Source organism: Wyeomyia smithii, chromosome 2, assembly GCF_029784165.1.
Source record: "Wyeomyia smithii strain HCP4-BCI-WySm-NY-G18 chromosome 2, ASM2978416v1, whole genome shotgun sequence".
Taxonomy (NCBI): Eukaryota; Metazoa; Arthropoda; class Insecta; order Diptera; family Culicidae; genus Wyeomyia; species Wyeomyia smithii.
In genome coordinates this window covers 68,460,672-68,485,210 of record NC_073695.1, presented here as the reverse complement: position 1 = coordinate 68,485,210, position 24,539 = coordinate 68,460,672, and the positions used below count along the sequence as shown (strand labels likewise).

The window sequence follows — 24,539 nt, the reverse complement described above, 5'->3', positions numbered from 1 at the left end:
TGCATATTGCAATTATTACTGAAACATTTTTGAAACCTAACATAAAATTAAAATATGATCCCAATTACGTGGTTCATAGATATGATAGGATTCAGGGTTCCGGCGGTGGAGTTGCAATTGTTATTCATCGCCGAATCAAACATCGTGCTCTTCCCCATTTATTTAACTGGATTTTATTTATTGCCGCAGCATATTTACCATTTCAATGCACACGCGAGCACAAAAATTATTTTAAAGGTGATTTACAAAAACTCACCAGAAATCGTTCGAAATTTTTCATAATCGGCGATTTTAACGCTAAACATCGTTCATGGAATAATTCTCAAAGTAATTCCAATGGCAAAATTTTATTCAATGATTGTTCTTCAGGATACTATTCTATTCTGTCTCCGAATAGTCCTACATGCTTTTCTTCTGTAAGAAACCCTTCAACAATTGATTTGGTGCTAACAGATCAAAGTCATGTATGTAGTGATTTGATCACACATGCTGACTTTGATTCTGACCATCTTCCAATAACTTTTTCTTTATCACATGAATTAGTTTTAAACCCTATGAGCTCTGTTTTAAATTATAACAAGGCTAATTGGGAAAGATACAAAACTCATATTGAGAGAAATTTCAATAATGAGCTTGATTTGCAAAGCGAAGTGAATATTGATTCCGCTTTGGAAGCATTAAAATGTGCAATTATTGATGCCAGGAATTATTCTGTTCCAAAGGCTCAAGTGAAATTTGATTCACCAATAATTGACGAAAATCTTCAACTTCTAATTCGTTTGAAAAATGTCCGCAGACGTCAATATCAACGTTCTCGTGACCCTGTTTTTAAAACTATTTATAAAAATTTACAGAAAGAGATTAAACATAGATGTAATCTTTTGAGAAATCAAAATTTTGAGACTAAAGTTGAAAAATTGAAACCATATTCAAAACCATTTTGGAAGCTGTCGAAGATTCTTAAGAAACCTTCAAAGCCTATTCCAGTTTTAAAAGATGGTGAACGTTTTCTTGTATCCAATGAACAAAAGGCTCAAAGACTTGCTCAGCAGTTTGAGAGTGTTCATAACTCAAATTTGAATTTTGTAAGTCCAATTGAAAATGAAGTCACACGTCAATTTGATTTAATTTCTTCCCAGAATTTTTTACCTGCAGAAATAATTGAAACTAACTTGAATGAGATTAAATCAATTATTAAAAATTTCAAAAATATGAAAGCACCTGACGGTGACGATGGAATCTTAAATATACTAATCAAACATCTCCCTGAGAGTACAATGGAATTTTTAGTGAAAATTTGCAATTGCTGCTTCAAAATTGCATATTTTCCCAAATTATGGAAAAATGCAAAAATTACTCCCATTTTAAAACCGGATAAGAACCCAGCTGAAGTTTCAAGTTATCGACCAATCAGTTTCTTCAATAAGTAAACTGTTTGAGAGAATTATTCTTAACAGAATGATGTCACACATCAACGAAAATTCAATTTTTGCAAATGAACAGTTTGGATTTCGCCATGGGCATTCCACAACTCATCAATTGCTCAGAGTTACTAATATGATACGAGCTAACAAATCTGAAGGTTATTCCACTGGAGTTGCTCTTTTAGACATATAAAAAGCATTCGACAGTGTTTGGCATAAAGGTTTGATTGCGAAATTGCAAACTTTTAATTTTCCAATTTTCCTAATCAAAATTTTAAAAAATTATCTTACTGATCGAACTCTGCAGGTTGTCTATCAGAATTCAAAATCTGATAGATTTCCTGTCAGAGCAGGTGTACCTCAAGGTTCAGTCTTGGGTCTAGTCCTGTACAACATATTCACTTCAGATCTTCCTGATTTGCCTCCAGGATGCACAAAGTCATTGTTCTGCGATGGCACAAGCATTTCCGTAAAAGGAAAAAGTCTTCGTGTCATATACAGTCGATTGCAGAAAAGTTTAGATATTTTTTCTTCCTACTTGCAAAAGTGGAAAATCTCTCCCAATGCTTCTAAAACTCAAATGATAATTTTTCCGCATAAGCCTAAGGCTCCTTTCTCAAGCCAAACAATAATCACGTTGTCAAGATGAATGGGGTTATTTTAAGTTGGTCCGACAAGGTTAAGTACTTGGGACTAATTTATGATAAAAAACTTATTTTCAAAGAGCACATTGAGAGTATACAAGCCAAGTACATCAAATATACGAGATGTTTATATCCTCTCATTAACAGGAATTCTAAACTTTGTTTAAAGAACAAACTTTTGATTTACAAACAAATTTTTAGACCAGCAATGCTTTATGCTGTACCGATCTGGTCAAGTTGCTGTTCAACAAGGAAGAAAACGCTCCAAAGGATTCAGAATAAAATTCTGAAAATGATTTTGAAGCGTCCTCCTTGGTTTGGTACACTCGAATTACATAGACTTACTGGTGTTGAACCATTAGAAGCTATGTCAAATAAAATTATTAACAATTTTCGACAAAAATCGTTGCAATCCTCAATTGCTACGATAAGCTCTCTTTATAGCCAATAAGTTAGCAATTAAGTTAGTTGTAAGTTTACTTCCCCTTTTCTGACAAGTAGGTTTAAATCCCTACGAATGATAAGTCCTAATTGCGAAAGCAAACAAATCCTAACAATCAAAATTACAAATTTCTAACAGTGTTGAGAAGTCACCATTTGTGATTGGACACACATACTCATTATTTACTAATATTTATCATAAGTACTTAAGCTACTAACAAATCCCCCCTAAAAAAAAAACTCGTAATAAACCATCATTATATTCAATTATGTATACTCCGTCCTTTTTCTTCGTTGAACATTTTCACCCCAAATAGCACATAGTTGCGATTGTCGCTGATCAAAATGAAACGATGAATTGGTTCTGAAATCAATTTGCAATCCAGGCTTTCCAGCTCTTTTGCTGATACGGAAATTTGAATATTCATCACACATCAGACATTAAAATGACATTCGTTTGCAATAATTTTGAAATGATCATAATCAAACAATAATTAAAAAATAAAATAGAACGGTCAAGCTAATTGGAGTTTTTGGTCATGAATACACTAGCGAATTGTCATTTTGATGCGGAGTTCCGAATCGAAGCTAAATCGTTCTGATGAGTTCGAAAAAAAAAATTGCCACCTTTCATAAAATCAAATTTCCCGGAAATTTTATGTGTTTTGGAACGTGGTCTTAATTTATATTACTCTGCAAGCTGTTCACGAGTGACAGCTGTGCGAAATTCCTACTCCACTATGGTTCAAGAAGAAACAAACTTGTCTTTTTTTTCATCTGCTTACATAACCATATCCAAAGTCATTTCTCAGCAGCCTAATACTTTACGATCTTGGACCGGCTTAAAAGATTTGTGTCAAAATCAACACCATTCGGTGCTATTTTTATTTCTTTCTGCACTCGCCAAAGCCATGCTGATCCCAAATGTCGGGAATATTCGGCTCGCAAATCGAAATACTTTTATTAACCTTTTTGTACACATATAAACATCGACAAGCGCGTCCAACTGGTGCTGAGCACTGCTGACAGGGCTCGTGGGCGGATATTTTATTGATTCCAATTCGCAATTCTTCTCCTGAACATACACACACGCACATTCGTGCACACATTTAACGTAAAGAGGATGTGTTTTCCCTTCTCGCAGACGGTTGCTGTCGTCGCCGCCACCACGTTTTCGGGACTTTCTCCAAACCGGTATTAAATTTCATAGCTGCTGAATACAAATTGGTGCATTAGAGAGAACCCGAATAAAAAAACGCCCGCGAAAACGGTTATTAACTTTGTACTGCGACGCTCCTGTGGATCAGCCAGGCAGGAATCAATCTGGCGCGCGGGGAAGCAATTTCGATTTGTTTTCGAATCCAATCCCGGGTTTTGGGATCTGGGCCGAACCTGAACCAGTAAAATTCGAACGATTCTGAGCAGAGACCCATGCGGTATCGCTGTCATGTTTTGTTTATTGCAGGAAGCCTGCTTGTGGCTATTATACCACGTATCTTGTTTATGTTTTTGGTACCACTGGAAAAAAGCATGAGTGCTATCTCGAAATTTTGGGGCCTTTATTTGCCTCCCGTGAATTTGTCGATTGAATTTACGCACAGTTTCATAATGAAATGTACGTTGTGCAAACAATATCGAAGTACTATTTGCGTTTTTTCCGAAGTTATCTATCAGCAACATGCACAATTTAAATAACAAATCCTTTATCAATTCGATATATATCTGATAGTAAACGAGCTGACAATTTCAAATATTTATTCTATTTTGCAATGGTAGGTGGGTTGGGATTCATGTTCACTTGTTTCAATTTGGATTGATGATATTTGTTGTCTAAGCAACGAGTCATGTGTCATCATATGTGTAGCGACTCCTTGTCTGAACGAAATTTCAACGAATCTTAATTTTGATTGAAAATATACATATATTTTATATCAAACTAGTTTGCAAAAAAAAAATGGTTTTCCACATCGTTCGAAAATTTCAGCACGCTTGTAGTTTAAAGAGGTGAGTTACTATTAAGTGAATTAAAGATTCAGTTTTATAAATTTCGCCTTTTAAAATAGCTTGGAGCGAAGCCACAATTGAAAAACAACCATACAAAAACAATGTGTTGAAATCGTCGATAGAACTTCTGTTCATGTAACTTTTTCTCAATTCAATCAGCATGAAACTGTTACGTTTTTTTTGCTATTTACAATTGTATATTCTTGCAAAAAAACATTTCACGTTGAAATCCATCCCGGCGGAATCACTCGATTTCATTTACATTCGCACTCGCACGTCGTTCTTGCGGGATGTTTGATTGTTACAGGAACAGACACGTGGCGCTGCAAAACGGACGTTATACAAAAAGCGGTAGGACACCGCCTGCAAAGGCAAACTTTTCTCTTTGTTCCGATGCAAGCCATTTCGTTGCACCAACCGTAGGGGGTTTTTCTAGTTGAAACAGCAATGCCCTCTACCATGTCTCTGTCTCCAACAGACAAGCAAGACAAAAAAATTCATACAAATTTCACTCGCACAACTACAATAAGCCCTGATTGTAGAAGGCGTGACAAATTCTACAACAAAGGTGTGACGTGACAAGGCACAAAACACTGCGCCTTGTATGACAGCGCCTTTAGCGTCTTCTCCTAGCAATTTTGTTAAAAAAATACGATAAAAGTTCGATACCGTTATAAAAAATGGTCAACACGGTGACAAAAAAGTCCGGTCACACTTTTTTGGGGTCGCCTGTAGCCTACACGTTGCATTTCTCTGGTGCCATCTATATGTCAAATGAAAGGGTTAACTTTGCTGCCCAAAGTGGCAGAGTTTCGTTTCTGTGCAGTTTGTTTACATTGAGTTGTGAGCCATAGCAGAGTTAAGAGTAGAGATGCACCGAATAGCACTATTCGGCCTTCGGCCGATTACCGAATAACCTTTTTTCCATTATTAGGTGAGATGAATATTCGGCCGTACATTCGGCTGAACACAACGTTGATCGTATGATAACAAAATAACCAAATGGTCATTGTTTGAAGTTTAAATTGATTCTTTCGCTTTACAATTGTTCATGTACAAAAACGATAAAAAATTGTCCGAACTATTGCACAAGAAATAATTAATTTTATGCCTATGGAATAAGGCACGCTAATCCGTGGCGCACCAACTTTTGTTCTTATTTGAGTTGTCGTTTCAAAATAATGTTTTGGAGGATTATGGTTAACACAATTTGAAAGTTTGTGTTACAACTACATTTTGAGTGTTTTATTTTATACGAGATTATACGAGACCGGATTCGCCGGAATTCCGCCCAACCTGCACGGAAGCTGGCCAGGATGCTTGAAATGAACCGAGAAACAATCCGCCTGCTTCTGCGCAAGAATTTAAAACTTACACCGTACAAAAACAGGTACAAAGCTACAAAGGACAAGAGGTACCAACGGTCGCGGGAGTTGCTCAGTTGGCGCGCAGATGACGAGATTATTTTTTCGGACGAGAAGCTGTTCGTTTTGGAGCAAACAGTCAATCGCCAAAATGATCGAGTTTGGAGTGTGAGCCTCCAGTGATGGTTTGGGGAGCCATTTGTAAGAGAGGTAAGCTGCCTCTTGTTTTTATCGATAAAGGGGTCAAAATCAACGCAGCGTACTACCTGGACACGGTTTTAAATAAAAATGTTCTGCCTCAAGCTGAACTATTGTTTGAAGACGATTACTACTGCTTCCAGCAAGGTGGCGCCCCATCCCACACCGCAAAGGTTGTTCAGGCGTGGTGTGAGGAAAACTTGACCGATTTCATTTCGAAGAATGAATGGCCTCCGTCGTCTCCGAATACGAATCCACTGGATTATTTCGTGTGAGGATACATGATGTCGAAGCTGAACAACTATAAAATAACAAATTTGGAGCAATCCAAGCGAGTTATCACGAAAATCTGGGACGAGATGCCGATGGTGCACGTGCGCGCCGCTTGCGACGACTTTCCAAGACGTCTGAAGCTGGTTCGATCAGAGAAAGGTGGTGTAAGTCCGAGATATCGTCTGTGAAGTATCTTTATGAGTTACTAAATAAAGCTATGAAAGCCAGATTCAGATTTTCTTCTTATTCTTTGAAATATTGAGATTTACCTGAGTGACCGGACTTTTTTGTCACCCTGTATATGAAGTAAAATTGAGGGGATAGAAATGTTCAGGTAAATTTTCGCAAATATAGAGAAACATAGATGCCCGACATCGTCCAGCTGATGGGCAAGATCGCTGCCCGAGACCGGTGGACAGCAAGGTGAATTCAAATCCTTCTTATGTTTTGTAGGAATAATAAGTATTGTGCCGTCTTGTGTCGCATCGTGAGTGTTCTTACGTAGCCCAAGAAAATAAAATAGTGTATAGGGGAATGATCTGCAAAAAAGGGAAAAACTACAATTTTGTCTATTTTTAAAGCAAAGAGAATCCAATATACGAATTTCAGAAATCTGCGTTTTGCGAACAAATCAGCTCCTCTAGTAACCATATATGCGGATTTGGCAAATTTAAGATTTTAACCCTCTCCCGCTCACAAGGTTTATCATTAAAATTTATAGCTTCACGAGAAAATTCAAGCTGTACACTTTGTAGACTAACTTAAATTACTGTGAACTGTATTATTTTGAAGAAAATGCCCAGTAATGCTCTGAGGCAGCATATAAATGTTTATGGAACACTCGTAAGCACAACAAACTATTTTATGTCAAAATATGATGATTATAATTCTTGGTGCTCTAGAGTCAGTATATTAGTTATTATTATGTCCAGCGTTACTACTTTCATTTTCCCGTTTTATCTTTACCGTTGGAGCCTCAATGAAAAAGCAAAGCCTTGGTGCTACATTCCGATTGGAACTCGACCTTCTGTTAATTATACACAGACTTCGCAGCCAACTATTAAGTGTACAGGACAATTGCGGGGCTAGCGCCATGATCCTACTGGCACTAACAGTCTCTTCCGAGTCGAGACTCGAACCTACGACGACTGGCTTGTTAGGACAGCATCGTACCCCGAGACCAGCTGGAAGGGAGCCTCAATGGATGACACCCCGTTAAGCATACAGACGGTGACTTCGGTACGGTGCCGGGTCTGCAGACTGCACTTGTGGTATCTTCCGGAGGTCAATGTTAGCCTGGTATTTCTCGATGAAAATGTTTATAATGATTCTAAGAGAAAAATGGTAAAAATTTTCGTCTGAAAAAAAAAACTGTAAAAAATTTTCGTCTGTGAAAAACTTAGTGGACTCACAGAGAAGTCACTAAAGTTTTTTCGATAGACTGCGGCTTTATATCAAGCTTTTTTATTTAGGAAGATCCCAAGGCCTGGATAGAAAGAGATTATTATTTTGATGCCAAATCGAAATGTTGAAGCTTAACAGTTATCAGAGACCCTGCAGAACGGGTCCTTTGAGTAGCAGAAGATTTAGTTGAAGTTATAATACTATATGATACGGCAAATGAACTCTTTAGTATTGGAAAACATCAAAACCAGAGATGCCAGATGTTTTTGAAAAATGTCTGCAACTGCTCGAAAAACCGCAAAAATGTGCTCGAAATCTGAAAAAAAATCTATCCGTGATCCGAAAAAATTTCGCTCGCGCAGGCAAAAGTCTGTAACAATCTGCACACATTTTAAGAAAATCTGCGCAAATATAAGGAGACTCTGACAAAAATCTGCAGAAACTGTGGAAAAACTGCAAATATCTGCAAATCAATAAGAATCTGCACACGGACTCCAAAAATCTGCGTTTTGCAGACAAATCTGCACATTGGGTATCCCTGATCAAAACCCAACTACCACATACAATTTCCCAACTTTTAATGGTATTCAGTTGGTGCGAGCATTAGGTTGAAAACCCACTTTTATTGATTGAATGTCAAAGTATACTTGAAAAATCTCTTTTCCAAACGATAGAAATTTTTTTAGGAATATAAATTGACAATAATCAATCCGAAATGAATTTTTCCCATACAGTTTGGACCCTAAGGAACCTGTAAAAAATATAAAAGGATTAGGTTTCATGGAAAATTGAATAACTGGACATGTTTTTTTGATTTAACATAAGAAAACCCGATTGTTTCAGAAAAGTCATCGGGGCCAGTTGAAAACATAATTTTCTAGAGCTACCGCCGAACAAAAGTTTGTTCGTAACACTATTCTCTATCATCTGGAGGGTGAGGTGAGCCTCCGGGGTTCCAGACTTGTGCAATTTTGGGACACCCTAATGAACATACATTAATACATATACATGCAGATAACATGGAACACATGTGTTTCTAATATGATGCCAAATTTCTTCTGATCATGGTATAGACGAAACGTCACTCAACTTATTTATAGATCAAACTTGATTATATATTAGGGTGGGGAATCGTTATATGGAAAAAACGAAACTTGAAAGCAGAAAGCCAGAACCAAGTTTTTTTTGTTCTGTTTGGAGCCCCAAACAATCTCCCCGCTTGGCGCATTGCATTTCAAATTTATATGGAGATTTGTATGGAAAAACCAACATTTTTGCATTTTCCATTATAAAGAGCTCAAAGTGGCTCAAACCATACGTTTCATGGCTTCAAATGGTAGGTTTTTTGATGCCTAACAACTTGGCCGATGACATCAAAGAGCTAGGGTGTGCCAAAAAAACACTGGAGCTGTTCAAAATTGAGAATGTCAAAATTTATGTTGCAAATCAATTTTTTCTGCCAACACTGCCAGTGTACCGGCGTTAGTCAGATTTTCACCAGAAGTAACCTCTGAAACACGTTGAGATTATACCTACGACTAGAATATTGACCTGACTTTGTTTGTTTTATCCAGCTGAGTGTATAAACTCGTTACGACAGGTTATTTCTGATGGGAATCCTACTGACGCCGGTACATTGGTAATGTTGGCAGGAAACAAGATTTTCTGCATTTAAATCGACATACCCAACTTTGAACAGCTATAGCTCTTCTTGGGGACATCCTAGCTCTTCAGTGCCTTCTGCAAAGTTGTTAGGCATCTAAAATACTATACTTTTACATAATGTAGTGCATTATTAGATCACTATTAAACTGCAAAAATGCAAAAAAGTAAGTTTTCCCATATAAATTTTCATACAACTTTGAAATGCAATGCGCCAAACGGAGACAAAACCAATCGACTTCCGGTAAGTTAGGGGTTGTTTGGGGCCCTAAAAGGAATAAAAAAAACTTGGTTCTGGAAAATCGATCACTTTTCCCCACCCTATTATATATAGACTCAAATATATATAGACTTGATTATATATCGTTTTAGATTCGATCATAGGAATAAGATTTTTTTTTCTTTATTTTAAATACGACTTATCTTGAGCTGAAATGTGTTAAGGAAACGTCCACAAAATACGTAATGCTTGAGGAGAAGAAGGGAAAGCTATTTGACAAAGTGTTGCCACTCATGCGAAAATATTTGAGGATCATTACAAAAGAAGAGAGTATCGAAAATTTTTATATTTGTTCTGCGTAATTAATGAACGCTCTTCCATACTTGATTCATAGAATTGAAAAAATATTAAAAAAAGAATGGAATTGAAAAAAAATTAAAAAAGAGAATCACAATACACTCGTGGCCTCCGGCCAACTCGATTGTCCGGAACGCATGCTGTCCTTACTCGCTACTGCCCGTTCGGACGTAAGCATAGGGTCACTCTATGCTTCAGTAATCCGGGCAATCCAGCAGATCAGTTTTTTGCAAGTGAGAGGCCGCTGTTTTCGTCGGCGGGTCGTCGGCCGATTTGGCCATCGGACACCACGGCGGCTTAGGGCCGCCTTGGTTCCTTGCCCTCGATTATGCGGCAGAGTCGCATTGATACGGTTTGCAAACAGAATTTATTGAAAAAAAAAAAAAAAACTATCACACTGAACTTTTGTTTGAAGTTGGAATACAAATTGAATATTGTACCTGTGCCACTGGGGTACCAAATTCTGTTCGTGTCGGAGGGGAACCAGAAAGCGCATTCTCAGCCACGAAATGCTGTTGTGTGTTGCATGTTGACTTCGTTTCAGTCGAATGCAGACGAACGAAGAGTGTTTTCCTGGTACTAGGGAAAGAATTATTAATGCTAGCATGCAGCTCAGTCTTCGTTTCGAAAATGCTTGATAATTTTTAATAATACAATAGTTCGTATTTCAATTTTCTGCATTTGGACGGATGCGTACACGCAAAGTTTTTCCGTATCATTTAAATAGCAATAACGTGAAATTACTATTTAGGTAACAAATCTGTTACTCAAAAAGCAATAAAGTTCCTCTCAAATCAAGCAAAAACACATACTGTCACATATTAAGCACGTGTTACGGGAGTACGACTAAGTGATAATGGACGTTTCAACCACATGCAAAACTTTCTCTGTCGAGAAATGCTCCCTTCCCATCTCCGGTCAAGAAACAACACCATCGCATATATTGTACATGCGCTGCGGGGGCGACTCCCCCTGCCGCAGGTTAATGTAGAGCACTACTTAGAGCTGTACATTAACTCACGGCAAGACAAACCGTTAGCGCAACTCAAGCCCTTTCTTCTATCTCCAATTCATCCGGTGTGCGTGTATTGGTTGTTTTACGCATACGCAATAAAGGAATAATATGACAAGAGTTGCCAAGCAGCATTTTTTCCCGTCATACAGAATGTTGATGGTTTCAAAACTTCAAATGTGTCATGGAATCAAATCACGATTTGTAAACTGCGTCAGAGGAGAACACAGCTTGTCTTTATGCAAGCTATCTAAAACACGCAATGAGTGTGCTTCATAGAAACTCATTTGGACCTGTTTGAAAATACAAAACTCGTGCTCATCCCGAACAACATTCGCAACTCTGGGGTCACGTTATTGCATATTTTCATTTCAACTAAACACTGGGGAACGAAACAGTGGTGTTTCTAATTAGACATTTGAGATTGACGGGTGAGATTCTTATGTGTGAATAAGGGGACAGAAATGAACCTGATCGTTGCATCAATACAAATGCAACGAGTGAAGTTTTGCTAACTCAAGCATTGCGGTTCTTGGCTGTATGTTCTCCTGCAGAAACACATACAAGGTGACGGCCACACGCGTCATAATTTTTGTTACTTCTTGGTTATTACTCTTTGTGTATAATGCGCGGTCTAATACCCAATAAGTAATTAAAAGTTGCACCAAAGTAACAAAATGTTCCCCGTTTGTGTTAGGTGTAGATAATTTTCCAATCGACTGGAGACTGCTAATGGGACCAGGGCCAGATTTAGACGGTGGGGGACCCTGGGCAATTTTGTTTGTTAGGCCCTCTTTTTTTAAAACATTTAGAGGTAACGTTCTGGAAGGTGACGAGCAAAAAAAAGTCGCCCCAGGACTAGGGGGGGCCTTTTAATCGGGAGGCACGGGGCATTTGCTCCATTTGCCCCCCCCCCCCTCAAATCTGGGCCTGGATGTGACCGTCCGTGTCACCGTCCGCTAGTAAAATGATTTGTTTGAGTCGAGAGAGCCCCACATGTACCTGAGAGAAAACAACCACAAATCTTTAAATGCATTGTTTGGTTGTCCTGAAAAGAACAGTTTGTTGATTCATCTAAAATCGTATACGTTGACCGGAAATAGCTACTAAGGTGTGACCATCCGTAACACCGTCCGCTAGTAAAATGATTTGATTGAACCGAACCAGGATCTTATATAGCCCAAAGATTCCCGGTTCATTAGGAATAACATTCAGCAGTATACATGCCTTTATATTTTTTTTAACAAAAACTTTTTTACGTCCAACACAGTTTCTTATGGAAAATGTTTGTTAAATGATTTTCGATGTGATAGAATTGAAATTTCTGCTGAAATTCTGAATGTTAAGAACGCTGGAAAGTCTCAGAGTTTCATAGAACAATTTTTATTTTGTTATTCATTTCACTAAACATAACCTCATGAACATAATTTCTTTTTAATTTCTTTGCACCCTGCCTTCTCAGAAACAACCACTGGAAGTGACAAGTGGAAAGATAAGTCGAAACGATTCAGACAAGTTTAAATATAGGTGTTTCAAATCATTGTGAAACATCTGTTACCAATTTTCATGGCAGTTAGATCACACAACATTTATTTGAATTACCCAAACCGACACAGAACCGGAAAGGATTTTATGTTTATGTTTGTAACAATTTAGGTAAATATAACCTTTATACCACCGGTGGTGGAGACCATACTTTCCTCTAGGCTTCGAAGTCGGTGAAAACATTTCTACCCGAAATACTTCGTTATTCATATGTTTCCTCTCACATGTCTGGTCAAGGGAAAAATAAACACGTATATAATTTCCATACATCAACCAGCAATATGGAGGCGAAACATGTTGGCAAAACAAAACAAAAAAACCCACGGTAACAATTAGGATAAACACTCCGAACACCCTTTCGGTTGGTGGTACGGAATGGCCATAACGAAACCACCGGTCAACCGGATCCTTCGCTGTCATTTATCACGCAACCGGCTGGGCAACGGCAGCTGAATAAGCTCATAACTATCCCCCGGCTATTACTCACATTTGATGTATTGTTCGTTGCGCGCTATAACCTTCTCGGCATTCTTCCGGGCGAGAAAAAACCATTCCGACGTGTTTCCCAAGTAGTGATACTCGGCAGCGAGATCCTTCGCTAGCGAAGCCCCCTGGTCGGGCGGGGGCAGCCGGTAGGCAAACGGACAGAACAAACCATTCTTCGCCGGATGCTGATTCCAGTCGAAGCAATTTCCGGCGGCAAAAATGTCGTCGTCAAATTCCACCATCGACAGGACGGATGCGTGCAGCAGATGCTCCGACGATTGTACCTCGGGTGCGGCAAATTTGAAGATCCTGTGCGAGAGAGAGAGAAAAAAAAGAATGAAAGTGGTGAAATAGTACCGTCATTTATAGCCGACAGACACGATTCTGATGGTCTCCGGCATTGGGTTAGTGAAAAATGATTCCCAGTTTCGAATGGTACAAATGTGAAGTCTATTTCGCAAAGCCGTAGTAAATTCTCTTTGGTCATGTACAATTGGTTAGTGTCTTTGTGATGGCAAGGAATACTAGCAGCAACATGTTAACGTATCGTTTAAATGGGCTAAGTTTTTTATCAATTGTAATAAAATATCATTATCGGAAATTCTTTGATCGATAGAAACCAACCAGTTCAGTTGGTTCTTTTTGTCCACGCTCAATTTGGTAAACGCGCATACATCGTACGTATGAACCATCATACCAATTTTACGGTTGAAGAAATCCTATTCCCCTTCAATAAAGGTTCATTTCAAAAATACTGCTCCTATTGGCAAGAGACCAAATTTGTCGAGAAAGAAAAAACCTTTTCTACTAGTCTAGTCTATCCGTTTACCCAGTCGATAAATAAAATCCTTTAAGGTCTGCTACGGGAAATATCCTAAACGGCAATATAGGTCGCTAAGGTTAAAAGTTTACTAGTTTCACGGTTTCGAGCGTAGTTGTAGGTAAAAGAAAAATGAGAGGAACAAGATGATCATCTCGGTACTATACTGAGCACAGTTGACGGCCATATTTATTTTTTTGAAGTAGAATACTTCTCTCAGGAAGTTCGGCTACATAGGGATGTGAAATGAAAATCTAAAACCGAAAAAAGAGAAAAATATGTCCAATTTCAAATGCTAATAAATCGGTTAGTATTCGATGGATTTCCTTCGTTCTTGCAGCAATAGATTGGAAAATCTTCTAAGATTTTTCCCAAAATAAGATAATTGTAATTTTATTATTCACACTATTGTACTATTGAAAATAGTCAAGCCTTGTCAAAACGAAAAATTCGACTTCTGATTGGTCGTTATATGCTTGCTTCCCAAGCACGGTCGACAGGATCATATACCTTGCAATTGAAAACATGCTATTTGGCCTACATAAGAGCCTGCTTCAGCCGGAGCCGCTCATAATAGTTCTAGACAGCGACAACAGCAGTTGTCCTTCCTTAGCGGCAGCACTAGCCCTGTGGTTGGTCACTACGTCTCAGGAGCAGCGCGGTTTTTCTCAGCGTGTGTCGCCAGACAGCCATTATTCCCCCCGTGTTGGGGCAGCATGATGATTGCCATCAGGAAATCGAATTTCGGAAATCAAAATGCCTTTTTTAAGGCAAATAAACAAGTCATTGAAAGTTAATAATTTTTGTCAACGCAAGCAAGTATTCTGTGTTGCATCCTAGCAATTTAAATTTGTCGCACCCGTCTAATTTACTGAATGTGAAATAGCTTCCACAGTGCATGTTGTCCGTGTATCTTAATTCCCCCAATGTTAGGGCAGCTCAAAGGTTGTAATTAGCAACCGATTTTGAACAGCAAAATGCTTTTTTGAAGGCGAATAAAAAAATAATTGAAGGTTAATAATTTTCTGGCATCAACACAAGCAGACATTCTGTGCGGGATGCAATCAAATTCTGTTGTAGTTGTCTAATTTTTACTTTATTTAGTAAACTCCCCACTGTAGGGGCAGCGCAAACGCTGCGATCAGCATAACCGACATTGAATAATAAACTGCCCTGTAAGAACGCATTCACAAAAGCAGTTAGTTCGACTATGCAGAACTAATATGTAGTCGATTCAATCAATCAGCATAAACAGAATTTCGTCGTCTCCCAGCTGCCAAGTTGCAACATGATGCAACACGCAACAGCGAGCAAACGAAATCGCTTGATGTTACAAACCGCAATAAGATGCGGGTCAAAACCGTTGCGTGTGTGAGAGCACCATCGGTGTTTATTCGCTGGATACACTATCTACTGTCTACTGAACGCAATAATCTGCTTACATGCGACACGGGGACGGGAACATTTTCTTCAACCAAGCTGCACAACACGACACAAAACATGTTATTTTGTTGCTTCAATGAGAGTGCTATCGGTCCGGCTCGACAAGAAATCATTTTTGTGCATCCGTGCTACGAAACTGAGGAAAAACTTTAGAAACTGAAAAAAGAGGTGAAGCTTATCAAATGATCGCTCTGAGCCGGAATGAAGTCACACATATTTTTCAAGTTATATCATTCCGCCACGTACGTAAAATAATTCATTCCTATTTTCATTCCTATATAAGAGCCTGTTTTAGTCGAAGCCGCTCATAATAGTTCTGAACAGCGACGACAGCAGTCCTCCCTTAGCAGCAGTCCTCCCTTAGCAGCAGCGGGAGCGAGCGGTGGGTACCATCGATAGCGGATAGCGGCCACAACTGTGGCATGGCTGCGGATAGCGTTGCAGTTGCTCAGCAGTTGGGCCAGCGTATAGCGGCCACAACTGTGGCATGGCTATGTAGAGCGCAGCTGTTGCAGCGGGTATATCAGCATCGATAGTAGCAGGGTCAGCTGATGCAACGACACTCCCTTCACTAAAATGCTGTTTCAGCGTGGTAGCGGGAAGCATCAGCAGCAGGCTTGCATGAAGTGAATACATCAGCCAGCAACTTTCTCTAAGGCCCCTGCCATAGTAGACGCGAAAAGCGGCGCGAACCGATACGCTTGGCCGTAGGTTAATGTACAGCTCTACTGATGGCTGAACATTAACCTACAGCCGAACGAATCGGTTCGCGTCGCTTTTCGCGTCTATTATGGCAGAGGCCTAATGGTAAAGTTGTATCATTTTGTTCAGAAGAATATTATTGTCGGTAATATTACAGAGATGCGATTGCGTAAATCCGATTTTGAATTGAACAATTGTTCTTTTGAGAACAAATAAAACACTTATTTAAATAGTTAATAGCTTTTGGTACCAATAGCAGTATAGTGACAGCCTCAGCGGTAGATGCAGATGCAGCCGGCGAAACAGTTCGGGTTATGCTTAGACGCGCGTCATTTTTCGTTGTTGATATTCCCCACATGAAACGACGCGCTTTCGTATGATAGCGGTGGTATTAGCGGTAGATGCATTTGCCAACAAGCCGTGTCTAGTTTTCAATGTGAAAACACCTTTCTCACTGTGATGTAAGATAAACACTACATCCTATGATAAATTGAACAATTGTCCTTATAAGGACAACAAATGAATTAATGAAGATTAAATTTTGAATTAGAATACTTCTCTTAGGAAGTTCGGCTACATAGGGATGTGAAATGAAAATCTAAAACTGAAAAAAGTGAGAAAAATTTCAAATGCTAATAAATCGGTTAGTTTTCGATGGATTTCCTTCGTTTTTGCAGCAATCGATTTGAAAATCTTCTAAGATTTCTACCAAATGCATGAAATTGCAATTTTATCATTCGAACTATTGTACTATTGAAAACTCTTAAGCCTTGTCAAAACACAAAATTCGACCTCTGATTGGTCGTTATACCGCGCTTTCCCTAGCACGGTCGGCAGAGTTATGGATCTAGTAAATTGGGAATGCATCATTTGGCCTATATAAGAGCTTCATCAGATAATAAACAAATTATTTGAAGAGTTAATATTTTCTCGTTTTGCGCTATAATCCAAAGTTAATTATCTTCATCTACATGCATACTCTGACTATTATTACGTGTTTGCGTCGCTTAGTGTTTGGCTACGGTCATGCAGAACGCAAATAACGGCGCGATGCGATTCGGCAAGACGAAATCTATTGAAATGTATAGCTCTACTTCGCCTTAAAAAGAGCTGTACATTTCACCACGGTAAGGCGAATCGCATCGCGCCGGCATTCGAGTTCTGCATAACCGTAGCCTTTGTTCCGTTCCCGTTTAATGATGTCGTATTAAATGTGCATATTACAATTCGGCAGCACTTCAACGTCTCATTTGCACAAAATTTAAAAATATTCAATGAACTTCATTCAAAATATCAACAAAAAGAAAATACAATACTGCCAACTGACACGCAAGCAGCCGGGTTATCTTTCTTGTAAAAGTATTCTACTTCAACCTTGCGGTCGTGGCTTTGCATACAACCTTCTTGTGATTTTTTCTGTGGGTAGGGTAAAATTGAATCAATTCGTAGTTTCGTTTCGTACTCTTCGCTCAGTGGGTTGGGAGTACACTTTAGAGTACCTATTGTGAATAGTAAATTGTTTCACGATTATTGGACTCTACCACCCTAACTAACACGCTGAGAATCCTGAGTGAGAATTCCCAGGATTCCTATAACTCGGTGAAGGAATCGTGAGAGGAATCGTTTCTGCGATACGTACAGAATCTGTTCGAATCGCATACGGGAAACCTTTTCAAGAATCCTCAAAAATCCAAACGAATCGTGAGAGGAATCGTTTCTGCGATATGGACAGAATCTATACGAATCCCATATCGAAAACCTTTTCAAGCATCCTACAGAATCCAAATGAACTGTGAAAGGAATCGTTTCTGCGATACGGTCAGAATCTGTTCGACTCGCTTATAGAAAACTTCAAGAATCCAAATTTAGGAATCTCGGCGACTGAATCGTGAGAGGAATCGTCTCTGCGATCCGGGTAGGATATTTTTACGCGGTTTTGAACGAGGATATTTTTTACGCGGTATTTTGAATGAAATGAAGGCGCATTTTCGAATCAACCATGTTTCTTACGCGGGATTTCGAATTACCGCTGTTTTTCAACGCAGATTTGATTTCCGCGTATTCAACGTGATTTTTTACGAGGTACGTATTCCCAGCGTAAAAAAAAAGTGTATAGCATAAGACTAAGGAAAACGTATCGTAAGGGGCTATCTCTTTTCCAGATGAAATTGCAGAATCTAACCAACATCATGAAGAAAGTCATACTCATCACGAGAGACGGTAAATTTGCTTCCGTTTTGGATCAAATTGCGTTTCTGAGAAAGTTAGTTATTTCTTTCTCAGAGCGTTCTACTTCCTAATTTAATCCTGTAACTTGGTAATTCTACTTTTTAAAGTATACAAAACCTATGTCTGAAATTGATAACAATCGTGTAACTAATGGTTAACAAATGAAAATTTCTCTCTTAAAAAGATTCTTTTTCAGCAGTCCACATAGGCACTGATGATGGTTATAAGTAATAACCGAAATATGTATCTGCGGGCGATTTCAGCGGTATTCGATTTTTTGTAGTATTAGTAGAATTAAATGGAAACATTGCATATTCTCAATATCTAATTCTATTCTACTAAGACGCTCAATGTAAAATTATTACATTTCTGCCAAACTAAGATTCACCTTTTTTGGCTTCCAAACAAATAAACAAACTTCCAAATATATATAGGTATCACCAAAGTAAACTGAACACTGCGACTGTACATGGACCATGCGTCCTTCTAGCATCAAGCCGAAATTGTTTCAACCTATTAGAATGCGAACAAACTTCCTTAAAGATGCGAACAGAATTACAAATTTGAACAACTGGCTCTAACGAGGACAGACTATTCGACATGACTGACGTCCCGGTTAGAATAAACTCATATATACGTTAGTCGCACCCATAGGTTTCGCATAGATTCCCTAGAATTCCTCACATTGGAATCGTAAAGCGTCCGCAATAAGGAATTCTGACAAAAGAATCCTCAAGAATGCCTTGTAGGGGAGAACCGTACAAGACGCACCAGTTGGATAAGATGGCCCATGCCATTAATTCTCCAAAATACTTATACATGTGGCTTTTTCTGACGAAATTCCTCGCTTTTCTCATAAAAACCCAGCTTCTCTACAGTTCTCATGTAAAAAGAGTGTGCCATAATGACTAAATTACTCAAAAAACTGTGCAATTGGCTGTGGCTCTGTCCAACATGTTATTATTCATGAATTTTATTTAAGCTTCTATGACTAACTGATTTGTAAATAATACAAAAAACAATGATTCCCCTAACCTTCGCACTTTTGAAGTTTGTAATACTATGAGTATTTCAAATTATTTCACTTACTTTTGTCAACATTCACCTAAAAACAATCAAAATTAAAACTGGGGCAGAATGCACTACGAAGAGCTTGCAGGAGATTGCTTGACAACTTAGAGCATGTTCCATTATTTTTTATTTTACTTTCGAGACTTCAAGCGCTTCTCACTTCGCGTGCTGATTTCTGCTAGTGGCATATTGGCCTACTGCTTTGGAGCGTACTGACCTTTGTTGTGGTGCGTTTTGGTCACGGGCTTGTTTGGCGGCAATGGTAATTTTTACCAAAAAAGACATTGAAATCGAGTATTCTTGAGTAAAATCGTGTTATGAGAATTCTTCGGATACGAAACCTTTGACTTTAACCGTTTTGTGCTCTATATTATTATATCTGTTGTGATTATCATTTGATTTCGATGGCACTGAAAGATTCAGTAACCTATTTACTTTCAAATTAGGGTCAGCGGCGCCCAAGAATTCTCTCATTCCCGGGAATCCGATATTCCGAAAACTGAAGAATTTCATGAATGTTTGGACAAAATCTAACAATTATTGGTTCAAGATACATAAAATTACTTCAACAGGCCATTTGTATGGTTTTGGGTATTTTGGTGATATGCCCTCGAAACGGTCCTTCCGGAATAGATTCCACAGTGGCTCCTGGTGGTCATAGAAACAATTAAATAAAACAAGGTTAAATACAATCCAATATTGGTATATTCGGAACCGGGATGATGCCACTAGACCGGAAAACGACCTCAGACGCCATTTTGAATTCTGAAAAGGTGACTTCCAGACTCTGGAATATATAAATATCTGACCGAATACCTCCCAATATGAGTATTTCCAGAATAGGAATAATGCCCAGAGACCTGAGATAGATTCCAGACGACATTTTTAAATTCAAAATGGCGTCTGGGTCGTTTTTCGGTCTCTGGGTATCATCCCGATTCCGGAAATATCCATATCGGGTGATATTCGGCCATTTTGCGCCTTTTTCCAGAAACCGGAAGTCACTATATTGAATTCAAAATAGCGTCTGAAGTTGATTTCCGGTCTTTGGGCATCATTACGCATCCGGAAATACTCAGTTTGGGAGGTATTCGGCCAGATTTTGTTAATTTTCAGACACCGGAAGTCACCATTGAGGAAATCAAAATGGCGTCCGAGGTCGTTTTTCGGTCTCGGCGCATCATCCCGGTCCTGAAAATACTCATCTTGGATGGTATTCAACCTTGTTTTATTCAATGGTTTCTATCGGCAATAGAAGCCCCTCTGGAATCTATTCCGAAAAGACCATTTTAAAGCCATATTACTTAAACACTCAAAAGCTAGCAAATGGCCTGTGGAAGTAATTTTAGGAACTTTGAACCATAAATTGTAAGATTCTGTTATATAACTCCCCAGTTTCAGAATATATCACTGACAAACCGGAAATCCGGTTATGAGAGATTTTTTTTCGAGGCACTGCTAACGCTGATTTGAAAATAGATAAGTTACTGAATCTTTTGTTGCTACAAGTATCAAATCAAGAATCAAGTATCGAATGAAAATTGCGAAAGTTACAAGAACTTTAATTTAGGAAGAGCCCCGTCGAAGCACATAACGGTTAAAGTGAAAGGTTTCGTATCCTGAGAATTCTCCTAACACGATTCTCCTTCAAGAATCCTAGCCCCATAGACAGGGCATTCCTGAGGATTCTTTTTTCAGAATTTCTCATCAAGGATGCTTCACGGTTTCCAAACCGGGTTTTTACAAGGTACGCAACCTTTTCTATATCCTATCCGTTATGTCATGTTGCGTGCAAGAGAAATATGAGTTGAAGAAACATATTCCCAAACACGGTAACCCGTTTTGAAGATTTCTGGAGCACAATGAATAAACCGACAGCCAAATATAAACATCTACCTACTGCCGTGGAATGCAACTCGTATGCTTATGAACGGTTGATGAACAAAGTTTACTGTTGCACTACTGGCTGAAATTCAGGTTCTTGCTACTCTGCACACAGTATAAACAACCGTGAATTTGCCCCCAAAAAGAGCTTAAGGCTTCCGCACAGATAAATCACATCTGCACATTACAATATTACATATTACATCCAGTCTGGGAGAAAGTGTTTGCGTAAAGCTTCATCAGATGCACTCATGCCCAAATTACCGACAGCTTGATTGCCAACGTATTTCGCCCCGATACACATAATCCCTTTTCTCCGGCGCAAATGTTTTGAGCTGCTGGTCTTTGGATATGATGTATCCGTATTTTCATACGAAAAGCGGAAAGACAGGTTTCTCGTATCGCCGTTTTCTTAGCAGGCAAACGTTGCCGAGTGTACTATTATTAACAGATTGTAGCACTAATAAGTTCCGTTTTCCTGTGCAGTTGCCTCTGTTTGGTAACTAATAATTTTGATGTTGCTTTGCTAATCTCTAGGGAAAATATTATTGTTATCATAATTGTTGCTAAGTCTTGAGACTCAGAATACTCTGCGTCTAGTGCAGAACTGGAATTTATTTATTCGATTTATTCACACGTATGGCGAAGTGCAGCTGTGTTAAGCTACTGATTATTCAAATACAGTTGTTTTGACTAGGTTGCCACTAATAGGAAGACGCTCCCGTCAATGCGTTAATGAAACCATAGACAATCTCCACTGGAAGGATACGCTTCTCCTGCAGGGGTGTTAATACCGGAATACGGTGAATTATGCAAACTCTCATCAAATTCGACAAGAGATGAACACGCAACATAATCCTTCCGCAAGGCATGTGCCATACGGTTGGGTGAGGTATTATTTCAACTATTTGCATAATGAATGTGAGGACTGTTAGAAGCTTCCAGTTGACGGAGCAACGGCGACAAATGAAATTGTTTCGCAGGAACACCGAAGGCTAATTCATGTTTTGATAAGTTGTTCGGATGAGATAAAATTTTTGAGGAAATAATCTAAATACGCTTAGGAGCAATATAGTAAATCAGTGAAATTCATTCGAGATATTGTACAAAATCATTTTTACAACGCTTCCATATACATCTCGCCATATAAATGACGGCTCCGTATTCATTCTACTGTTTGTTTTTCGTGATGGAACGTAACTGCATAACGTCGTTCGTCGTAGGTTACCGATGTTGTACGTAATTACGTCACTGCAGTGTTTTCAAGTTCAACATTATTTGTTTGCCACACAAAACAATGAGATTCGACTTTGATGTATATTGTTCAAGAATTAACATTAATCAAAAAAATAGCATAACTTGTTTATATCGATAAAGTAACGCAGTGTCTCAAAGAATTTCGATTTCAGAATCTAGCCAACGTTTGATAATCCTTATTGCAGTAAAAACAGAAAACATTCAGTTTGAATTGGAGATTTGTGAAAAAATTATCTTATACAGGGTGCTCAATAAGTTCGAACACACTTCTAAAATGTGTTAAAAATATAAAAATACAGGGTTGACATTGCGCATTTCGTTTCGAGTAACTCGAACAAAACTAAATGATCGCTGGGGGCGTTATGTATCGTTTTTCGTATTTTTTTCGACTTTGCGGGCCGCAGGACAAATGACAATGACAGCTCCTTTTAAGCTTAAAGCATAACTGGCAATATGTGAACTACTCGAAAATAGCGAAAATCGTTCGAATCGAGCTACGCAATGTCACCCCAGGATTTTATTACCTTAATCAATTTATATTGAAGCAGTGTTTATTGAGAACCTTTACATCATATTGCTGTGACGAGCTCGAAATGTTTTTCGAAAAAAATCGCACGCACCTGGTCCATCGGCATCTTGTCTCAGATCTTGGCAATAAGCTTCTCAAATTGATCCATAGTGCACACTTTATGTTTGCTTTGCTTGGCCAGCATGTACGACTTACATGAAAGTCCATGGTATTAAGGTCCGGGGGTCCACAAAGTATTGTCGAGACAATCAGTTAAATTCTCCCGAAACCACGCTTGGTCGACATTCGCCGTGTGGACCGGTGCACCGTACCATTGAAGGACGTAATTGTAGTAATAAAGGAGGTCCCCGTGGCTCTGTGGTTAGCGATGTCGATCGGCTAGCTCTCTCACTAGTTGTGATATCGGGTTCGATTCCCGATCAGGGCAAGGATCTTCACGAGCTGGAAATTTTTACGACGCATCACAGCACTGCGGCTCGGAGCATCGTTGTACTTATCCTACTCATGCAAATGTGCCAAAAAACAATATGGATAATGGATTCTCTCAATTAAACTAGCCACACAGGCTAGCGTGCGATATTGTTGTTGTAATTGTATCACTAAAGATGATTCCCCAGATTAAATACGAAGTACCGGGGCCAGCCGATTCCACCTCAAGTGAGATGACAAAAATAACCTCCGTGAAGTGAGATTGACAGTGAATTGAAATTGAGAATAAGACAAGTGAAATGAGAATGTTTTCCAGCTCAAAAATTTCTAAGTCCCAGAAAGTCGATGTTTTCCGTTTTTTAAATAACACCAGATCTAGACGTTTTCAGTACATATTTCGAAGACATTTGGCACCAAAAATTTTTTTTCGGTATCGAAAATTTCATGAACTACTGTGCATTTTTTTTCATGGGTGAAAAAGTTGAAACTTTGACCGCTTTGAGGCAGGGATCGAATTCTGATTCGTTCAGTTACTGAAAATAAATTAGAACACAAATTAATCAATTTTCAAGACTTATCTCATCTTCGTGGAATCATTTCACCGCTCAAAATGGTCGTGAAATAATTCCAGGCGAAACGTCGCTTATTCCGTTTTCACTTCAGTGATATGACACTCATAATAACCCAGATTTCACGGCAGATGTCACTTTGCGACGTTTTTCTCACGTACGTGAGTCGCGGGATAGGACTTTAATCACTTCACTCTGATTTCACCGTGAAGTGATTCCCGTAGTAAGCACCGATATAAGTAATTTACAAAATCTATACACACAACGTTCGTAATTCTTATTTCTAGAAAAAAATGTCAAAATATGTTTGAGGAAAAAAACTTTGGGTGGCGAGTACTCGTTTGACATGTTTGTTCAAGAATGTATTTAGACAGCGAGCGTTGCCACCGTCAGAAAAAAGAAGACGATTATCGCAGTGAAAAGTTGTCTACCGTGATCACTTACAAGCCTGCATACCATGATGACAAAGGTACCGTAACAGCCGTTAGCGATGCATAGGTGACCTCGATCTCTGGCAATAACGACAGTAACACTTCCTTCTTCTCTTCCCTGATCGACCGTTAGGACGTAGC

The 24,539-nt window shown here is 38.8% G+C and overlaps 1 protein-coding gene across 1 annotated transcript in view; it reads right to left on the bottom strand.

Annotated features, from left to right (window-relative positions):
- LOC129725269 (uncharacterized) overlaps window positions 1–24,539 on the bottom strand; it is a 624,604-nt gene that overhangs the window by 230,542 nt on the left and 369,523 nt on the right. The window contains exon 4 of the mRNA XM_055680865.1: window positions 13,036–13,343. Within this exon, the coding sequence (XP_055536840.1) occupies window positions 13,036–13,343 (308 nt within the window). The remainder of the gene's footprint in view (window positions 1–13,035; window positions 13,344–24,539) is intronic.